This window comes from Vigna umbellata, chromosome 4 (genome assembly GCF_029865625.1).
Source record: "Vigna umbellata cultivar VRB3 chromosome 4, Vumbellata_1.0, whole genome shotgun sequence".
Lineage (NCBI taxonomy): Eukaryota > Viridiplantae > Streptophyta > Magnoliopsida > Fabales > Fabaceae > Vigna > Vigna umbellata.
In genome coordinates, this window is record NC_142168.1 from 30,277,759 (window position 1) to 30,287,347 (window position 9,589).

Below are 9,589 nucleotides of genomic sequence, written 5' to 3' on the forward strand. Positions count from 1 at the left end.
AATATTTAACTACTATCAAATATTAAAATAATCATTTTAGTATATATATATATATATATATATATAAGCTACAAATATAATATATAGTTATCGAAAATAAAAAAAATAGAATTACTAAATTATATTAATATATTTTAGTTTCAATTACAAAAATACTACATTTTGATAATTTTTCAAGTAGAAAAAAACAAAAAGAGCGGGAAGCAAGTCTTTCTCGTTTCAAACTGGCGGTAAATGTTTTAACTGAAATACGAGTTCTCTCTCAACAACCAATCAGAATCGTTTTTACCTTACTAAGTGAACACTTTTCATTGGACTGTACAAAAATTTCTGTCACCTACATATAAGAATAACACAATTTTTGCCGTCCCTCGTTTCTCTTTCGCCACTCGCGTTCTTCCCGCCATTTTCTGTGTTCCTATTTATATGCACGAGAATTAAAATTTTCGGACCAATAAACGTAAACAAAGAAAATTCGAATAAGCCCAAAACAAAACCCAGAAAGCAACAGAAGACCTAGGGCATTGCAAATGGGCATCAAGGATCTCCTGAGGTTCATGAAACCTTACATCGAAACTTTCCACATCCATAAGTATGCCGGAAAACGCGTAAGAATCAACTTCATTGTTCTAAGTTTCAATTTTTCCGCATGATTTTATCTGGGGCGTGTACATGTTCACTCACTTTGCAAAATCTGTAGGTGGGTATTGATGCGTATTCGTGGCTTCATAAAGGGGGTGAGTGTTGGGAATTGAACTGTGTGAATGGTTTTCAATTTTGGGGTAATTAGTGATGAGAAGTTGAAGTTGACGTTTTCATTTTTCAGCTTATTCGTGTAGTATGGATCTTTGTCTTGATTCCGACAGTGTAAGGAAGTTTCGATACATTGAATACTTTATGCATAGAGTGAACTTGCTTCGCTTCTATAAAATAACTCCGGTTGTTGTTTTTGATGGTGGCAATGCTCCTTGCAAGGCAGCAACTGAGGAAGAAAGGAACAGGCATGTTTTTTTTTTTTCCTTTTCTGAAGTCTTAGGTTTTGGATGAACATTTTACTCTTTTGGTTTTCTTTCTCCTATCAATTTTATCCTTTCACTGAGGTGAATCTTGGCGTTTGATTACTTGTAGAAAAAGAAGGGCTAATCGAGAATTGGCAATGACGAAGCTCAAAGAAGGGAATGTTGCTGCAGCTTCAGAGCTCTTCCAGGTAGAAGGATATGAAAAAACAAGTAAAAAACATTGGTTGTTTTTTTTTTTTTGAGGAAATTGCTGATACTACATAGATTTGTCTTTAGCATGTAATAGCATGCTGTCTTAATATGATGAATGTAGAGTTCTATTAAAGTAGTCATGGGTAGTTTGAAGTGGGAAAAAATGAAAATTGAGCAATGTACAATGTAGCAATTAATCTAAGGACAAAACTTAGTTGTAATTCTCATGTGTTTTTGGAGCTGTTATCTAATCAAAGTTAACGTTTTATATCAGGATGATATACCGACCTTTATTGTAAACATTTATTATGCATATTATTTAGGCAAAACTTTCATTTTAACTGTAGAACAATACCAAAAACCCTTAAGGAACTGCATCTATATTTTGTTCTGTATCTAATTGTTATCGTCATGGTAATTAATGATTTTGCCTCTCATTTTCCTTTATGTACTGTTTGTGCCAAAGAGTCAACACAATACAAGGATCTTTGTTTTGTGTGCAGAGAGCAGTGAATATTACTCCGGTTATGGCACATAAGCTAATTCAGGTATGCTGCAAACATTTTTCTGTTGTACAGACTTCGGACTGGTTCATCATTAATTAATCTACATTCTAGGGTAATTTCATTATATAATTACCTTGCAGACCCTGAAATCAGAGAAAATTGAGTTCGTTGTTGCTCCATATGAAGCGGATGCTCAGTTAGCGTACATGTCTCACCTTGGGATAGAAAATGGTGGGGTTGCAGCAGTGATCACTGAAGATAGTGATCTTATAGCTTATGGCTGTCCAGATGTAAGAATTTCAATAACATGAACTTGTGCGTGGAGGTTTACAGCTTTATTATATCTTGAGTTATTACTACTATTTCTCTATCCAGTTTCATATAACTGTATTTTGGATTGTGCTCCGGTGGTTTTGAACAGATTATTTTTAAGATGGACCGAAATGGGAATGGTGAAAGAATAGAGTTAGAGAAGGTATTTTCGGCTGAGTTTGGTAGACCTTCGTTTCGGAGTTTCAACATGGAACTGTTCACAGGTAAATTTTGTTGTTCAATATGGATTCCGATAATGTGTTCATGCATGAAATCATCAAGGCTTCTCTCTAACCTACGATGAACATATGTAGATGCTTGATATAACAGATCTAGGGCTTGATGCATAAATGTCTTATCATCAGTCAGTAAAAAAGAGAAAATAAACTTGGAACTAGCGTAAAAGTCCTTGTTCTGGATCTGTGTGCTTTGAAATGTTGGATACATTAACTTGAGGTGACTGGAAATTGAGGATTTTGTCAAGAGATTTTATTATTTCTGAAGAGTTCTTTGTTGTTTGGGTCATAGAAAAGAAGTCTCATGCTTTCAGGTTTATGACAATCTACCAAGTGCTTTTTTTCACCTCTCCAGGTATGTGTGTCTTAGCTGGCTGTGATTTTCTTCCATCTGTTCCTGGAATTGGTATTGCTCGAGCTCATGCTTTGGTTTCCAAGTATCGGAACCTAGATCGTGTAAGTATGTTCTCATCTCCTAAAAAACATCAGGGTTGATTGCTTGTCGAAGGGAATTTTAACAGAAATCTAGATAGGGTTAGAATTAAGAAGCTCTCATGTCCCCTATTATCATTGGCGTGACGTGACCATGAGGACTTTAAAATGGACTGCTCGTATGAAGTGTTGACATTATTCCTTATACTTCTGTCATGTTTCATAGAAGGATATATCCTTTCTCTTTATGCTAAATAACCAATCCAATTTCACTTATCTATCATGAATTCATCATTAAACCAAAGAGATTATAGAACTGCAGAAAAAGTATAGTGCCTATTTCCATAGGTTTTCAACCTGATTTACACAGATACAAGTAAGAAGTAGGCGACACATGGAAAAAAGCTGAACTTTCAAACTATTTTTGCTATACAATTAATTGGTTCTATTGTTTTATGCTTTGCTGCCGAATGTAGTTTATGGTAGAGAGCTCAGTGGTCATTTTTAAGCTTAGAATTTTGCACTTAGTTTTGCAATAGTACAATTCTCATTGGCATCACTTGTCTGTCTGGATTTCCAGTTTGTAGTTAATGAGTTCACATATCTAGTAAGAAAGGGAAATTTGAAATATATAGAATTTATATTCCACACGAGTCACAACCACATCCATATATATCAGAAACCAATACGTTTGTCTTTTTGCTTCTACTGTTACAAGTATAGATAACGTGGTAGCTACACCCTCGGAGATATCATACTTAAGGTTCATATTCAGTTTCGTTATGACTAATATATCAATTCTTTAACAGATATTGTCTGTTCTTAAGCTCGAGAAAGGCGACCAAATGCCTGAAGATTATGCCAAAACCTTTCAAGAGTCTGTTGCAGTTTTTCAGTATGCTCGAATGTACGACTACTAAAACACTTTCCTAATTCTAGAATGATCATTTGTTAACTTTATCAATGACTGCATTTGCTTCTGGAATATCGATGTAGATATGATACCAATGCCAAAGAACTGAAACACATGAAGCCTCTTCCACAAAATTTTATTGAGTCACATGATGGGAATCTCGATTTCTTGGGGCCGTATCCTTTATTGTTTCTTCTAAATAGTTTTTTATTTTATTTTAGCATTTCCAAGAGAATATATGGTCAATTTTAACATTTATGCTTGTTCAACGTATATCATTGTTTCTTTGACAAATGCAATTAGAGAAATTCCCCCATCTATAGTCAAAGCAATTGCTGAAGGAAACTTGAATCCATCAACTAAGAAAGCCTTTGATAAGTCTGAATCTTCTAGATTTCCTCTGCACCCCAATGATCTCCAAAGCCTTGATCAAGTTCAGAAAGCTGAAGTTCCTACACCATCTAGGCCAAAGAATAGCTTTTCAATCATTGCTTCCCAGTACACCAGAGAAAATAGTACAGGCAAGCGAAAACTTTGGATATGTTCACAACTTCTGTAACTACATTGCTTAAGTTTATGCATGTTTTTGCTAGCATGTCGTATATGTTTAACTATGGCATGTCATAACACTTTCTCTCTCTACAGTGACAAGGCTCTTAGATGAAGAGAAGTATTCCAATGAATTCTTGGACCTTAGAAAACTAATCATGCCTTTGGGAACAATTAGAACAGAAGAAAAGACAACTGTATCTGATAACACTCCTTTGAAGGTTCCTGATAACAATCCATTTAGGATAAGAAGAAATGATGAAAGATATCAGACAAAGGACAATGTTGAAAACATTTCTTTGCAAGCAGCTTGGAATATACTGACTTGTGCATGTCTCCAGATAACTTTCAAGAAGAGGGGTCTGACGGGAATCTCTTAAAGAAAAGAAAAATTCAGAACACTTTATCAGATAAAGCTGAAGCCACCTGTGAACCGGTTTCAGTAGTGACTGAAGCTGAAAAATCTGATGTTGTATGTTTGACAGTGGAATCCCAAGAAAGTGTAACTTCTGAGACTAAGATAATTGCTGATTTGAAAGGGAGAAGTGAAAGTAAAAAGAAATCCAATAGAAGAAGCAACAGCAAGAAAACGGGGAGTAATAACAACAGAACGCTTTTGCATTTCTTTTCTAGAGTGTAATCATTCTAAATGTGTCCATGTCCATGTTTTTTGCTGCGGCAAGTTTGACTTTATTTCTCAGAGCTTAATAGTGAGAACTATCAATTAATTATAACTTAATTAAATTATTCTTAGATTAACTATTGCAATCAGAAAACATCAAAACGGACGCTTGCATTGAGATTAATGGCATTGTCATTGGGGTTTGTATCATATATGCTTTGTGAAGTAGTATTTACAGCAATAGAATTTTCCACCCGAGGTTAGTAAAATATTTAAAAGCGCTTACATTTCTGCTTCAAAGTACTTTACGTTCAGCTTTAAAATATCATTTATGTAAACTTGACCGTAAAGTCTGAAATGAAACTGACCATTCATCAATTGTGTCGGCCACTAAGGTGATGCGGTTTATCGGCTGAATATTGCCAAGTATGGATAGGCACCCAATGAATAGAGTTGCAAAATATAAAAATCTATTGTTTTCATCATGTTATTTAAATTTTCTAATCGGCACGTGAAGGCATATTTTAAAGAATTTATATAAACAAACAAAACATTGAACAATATGATGCCAAGACAAAAAGCAAGTTATAAAAGATAATTTTATTCTAAGACTTGTATTAATCAAGTCGCATGATTACAGTTACAGAGGCACTTTTTAACTCGGCCAAAACCATTAAAACATGATTCATGAAGCAACTAGAAGCTTAGAAAGTAGGTACAGAGCTCAGCTATTAATGCTTCTTTCTTGCATTGAGCTGCTTGAACCAGTATGCTGACATCTTGGGGTATCTCTTGAGGGTTTTGAAATCAACATAAACAATTCCAAACCTTGATGTGTAACCTAACCTCCATTCAAAGTTATCTAGCAAAGACCATGCAAAATAGCCGACCACATTTGCTCCATCATCAACAGCCTTCTTTAGGTTAGTCAAATAGCCTTTGTAATAGTTTATTCTTGTGGTGTCATGCAAACCCTTGGGAAGAGTCACATTACCCGGATCATCCATGCCTACATACATGACAATGAAAAAGCAGAATACTATGTCACACCAGGCCAAAAATAGAAAGAAAGACTATTTTTGTTTTCAATTTAAATACAAAATGGACAAACTCCAGTCAGTGGTTCCTTTATACTTTTTTGTAAACAGTTCAAAACAAAAGTCATTTCATAAATAAAAGTGAAAACAGAAATATTATATAATTTTACCATTTTCAGATAAGATCACTGTTGGGTTTCCATAACGTTGCTTTACGTACATCAATGATTTGTAAATGCCCCATGGTACGTTGTAAAGCCAATAAGAATTAGCCTGTTAAATTGAACTTATAAAAATTAGTCAATGCATAGTCGGGGCACTTTTTTCTCTTGAAAGTAATGAATATAATTCACTAAGTTCTAACTTACTCTTGGACCAATTGGCACTCCATTCTTTGCATCTTCAATGTTCAACAAAACAAAAAAACTGGTCATATGCAAATGCACAGAAAATATTGTAATCTATGGCTAAAGGAAGCATTGACTTACAAGCAAACCCTGCATTCCAATCCATTTGATAGCCTGGGACTTTAGGTTTTGCTTGATGAGGATCGTACATGTAGTAGGTAGTATATTGGTTGATTCCGACAAAATCAATCGAACCCTTCACCGTTTTAACTTCTTCACTAGTGAATTTGGGGAGTCTCTCCCCAACAATTTCTTGAACTGTCCTTGGATACTCTCCATAAACAAGGGGGTGAAGGAACCTGGTGAATTTAAGCACTATAATTGGTATCGAGTGTGTGAAAGTTTCCACAGGAGATAGAGTTGCATTCAAAAGAAAATACTTGAACATGTAACGTAGGATCGACAATAAACAGATGCTAAATAATTTTACCATCCCAAATGAAAGTCTCTGGCTCTTTGAGCAGCATAATTGTCGGCCTTTGATCTTGTAAGAGGCTCATACCAAACAAAATCCAAGAGGATTCCAATTCTTCCCTTTTGCTTTTCCTAAAACAAGAACATTTTAGCGTCCTCATTAAGATTTTATTCGGATAAACTTAACTACAAACACGGTAAGAAAAGAACGAATTGAATTTTTCCTCAAGTTAAAATCAACTTATGCCCTTCTGTTTAAATGCATAAGTTTATTTTAATTCATGGAAGAGAAGCAATTCATTTTAATTTCCTACTCTTTTTTCTTTAATATATCATTATGGAGAACTTTACTTAAACCAAAGGATTAGATATATTAAGATTACTTGATACTTCTCTCGGTATCTTTGAGCAGCAGCTGCATGTGACAATATCAAGTTGTGCGCAACAATATAAGGCTCAGTGCCTGAGTTACCAGCTGTACAATTCCCATATTCTTTTGAGCACCTTCCAGGGGCAAAGAAACCATTATCATAGCCAAGAGCAGCCACCACACGAGGTTCATTAAACGTCATCCAATTCTTAACTCTGTCTCCAAAAGTCTTGAAACAAAATTCTGCATAGTCTGCGAAATCTTTGCTGTGTAATTTGAGCATTCTTGTTAGTTATACTTCTTTGTATTTATTAACATGTCACCATATACTTTTTAATCAGACTTACTACAAGTATTACGCTACGAGAAATTTGCAAAAGCATGCATTTAAAAGATCAATTATTCAATTTTATTCTTGTGTGTATATATTGGTACTTACACAACTTGGTGACCCAATAATCCGTTGTACCTCTCCTCAAGTGCCAAAGGAAGATCATAGTGGTAGAGGTTTGCATATGGGGTAATACCTGGATTGTTGCAGACAATCAATGAGGAAACAAATGATCAATAACAATAAGTTGAACACTACATTTCAAATACTAAGTATGCTATAAAAGTTACCTTTTTCTAGTAAGTAATTGATCAACCTATTGTAGTATGCCACACCTTTCCAATTTACTTTGCCGGTTCCATCTGCAGTAGTGGTGAAATTGAAACTCAGTTAATGATTGAGCGAGTTTAACAATTTAATTCAGCTATGGCCAAATAAGTAAAACAAATATGGCTAAATTACTTGGAAAAATTCTGGACCACGAGATTGAGAACCGATAAGCATCAAAATTCAGTCTGGACATGAGATTTATATCATCCTGTGAAATTAAACATACTTTTTAGCTCACATTGTTCCTTATAGCAGAGAAAAACAAAACTAAATGTTAAACTTTAAAGAAAGCCCAAGCATGTCAACTTGGGCCGGCAGAGTTTGAGGCAAGGGTCCAACTGGAAAACAAATTTTATTTTTTGGAATATTGAAAAAGGAAAGAAGGGTAAATTAACCACTTAGTTTATAAAAAAGTCCTGATATTAAATTCTGTGGGATCATTTTATTCTAAAACTGTAATTTTGAAGATCAGTTCATTATTAAACTTATCAACAATTCATATTTTTTACAAAATTAAATCAGAATTTCCATTCTTTCAAATATTAAATTGACATTATCTCACATATTTTATACCTAATTGGCCATTTTTCCACAAAAAAGCTAAACATTCATAGATACATTTTACTGCTAGGTTTTAAGTTGTAATATACTATATAAGTCCATGCAGTTATAGTAAAGAAATCAGCACACTAAAATCAACAAATAACAAATAGTAAGCCTTCATAGTTAAAAAAATAAAAAGCCGCTTACTTTGTAGCGATGGTACTGATCAACAGAAACTTCTCCCGTCCCATTATTTGCGACAATACCTGTTTTGTATTTCATGTAAGAAAAAAATATTTATTAGTTTAAATTTGTTTATGAAGATGTGTTGTTTATTATTATTATTATTTTTAAATCTCTGTTTTTATTATTAAGAATTTTATTTTGAATATTAATTACCATTATCATATTTTAAGCTAGCATCTCAACCAAACCAATTTTCTCACGTTGTTCTTGTTCGTAACATTCGCATCTTGCTTTTCACCAGAAAATGCAACGCATAACACACCGTCACAGTGAAATTAACGGTCATTTTTCTGACCGCAAAAGAAAAACAGTATTTTGTACTGTGTGTCGCATTGTGCAGTAGATTATTAAAATAAGAAAAAATCGAAAAAGCAAGTGAAGAGATTTGACATTTGGATTCAGTATATATAATTGAGAGGTAAAGAATATATAATTAAAATTTTAAAAAAATAATTAATTAATTAAAATAGAGAATATTGACGAACCGGGCTTTTGGATAAAAACGTCCCAAATGCTTGGGCCGCGACCGTCTTTGTGGGCCATACCCTCCACCTGATACGCAGACGTCGCCGTTCCGAATATGAAGCCCTTGGGAAAAACCTCTCTGCTCAAACCTCCGGTGTCGAAATGCACCGTTTCGGGTTCCACGGTGGCATCTTCAGCCGCGACGCAGCGTATAACCGCTGCCGCAGCGATGAAGAGCGAAAAGAGGAACCACGAACGGTGAAATGGAGCGAGCGAGAGCATATCGGAGCCCTCACAGCACAGCAGAAAAGAGTGTTTGAGTGAAGAAGATAATGGCAGTGATGAGATGAGTGAGATCGATTTATAGGCCACATTTGTAGTGGTTTTGATGGCATGACACATGAAAAGTAAATTTGAAAATTAATTCTTCTTGTTTTTTTTGCATTGTGTCAAAATCTGTGGACCAATTGGTGGGGCATGTTCTTCCTTCTTTCCATTTTTGCCAACAAGAACTAAATTATTATTTATCTACATCATTCATTTTACTTTCTATTTTAATATTTTTCAAAGAAAATTAATTTGATATTTTTCCATTTCAAAGGGATTACATTTAAAGTTATAAATTTAATAACTAAATTATTAATTATACTTAACATTTACATATC

General features: G+C 34.3%; 1 protein-coding gene and 1 pseudogene across 2 annotated transcripts; one reads left to right on the forward strand and one right to left on the reverse strand.

Moving 5' to 3' along the window:
- Window positions 1-194: 194 nt before the first annotated feature.
- LOC148199825 (exonuclease 1-like) lies at window positions 195-4,997 on the forward strand (annotated as a pseudogene). The gene is made up of 12 exons (XR_015785810.1): window positions 195-608; window positions 701-737; window positions 827-1,001; window positions 1,129-1,207; window positions 1,715-1,759; window positions 1,858-2,007; window positions 2,139-2,253; window positions 2,621-2,721; window positions 3,507-3,604; window positions 3,694-3,786; window positions 3,914-4,131; window positions 4,256-4,997. The product of XR_015785810.1 is annotated as an exonuclease 1-like (transcript).
- A 369-nt stretch (window positions 4,998-5,366) lies between these two features.
- Window positions 5,367-9,241, reverse strand: LOC148199826 (beta-glucosidase 44-like). Its single transcript, XM_047307371.2, has 11 exons — window positions 8,945-9,241; window positions 8,421-8,479; window positions 7,803-7,878; window positions 7,631-7,702; window positions 7,449-7,536; window positions 7,023-7,275; window positions 6,656-6,771; window positions 6,307-6,524; window positions 6,187-6,218; window positions 5,989-6,091; window positions 5,367-5,790 (listed from the first exon to the last, which is right to left on the reverse strand). The coding sequence occupies exons 1-11, from the start codon at window positions 9,204-9,206 to the stop codon at window positions 5,513-5,515; spliced, it is 1,557 nt and encodes a 518-aa protein (XP_047163327.2). The 5' UTR covers window positions 9,207-9,241; the 3' UTR covers window positions 5,367-5,512.
- Window positions 9,242-9,589: the final 348 nt, after the last annotated feature.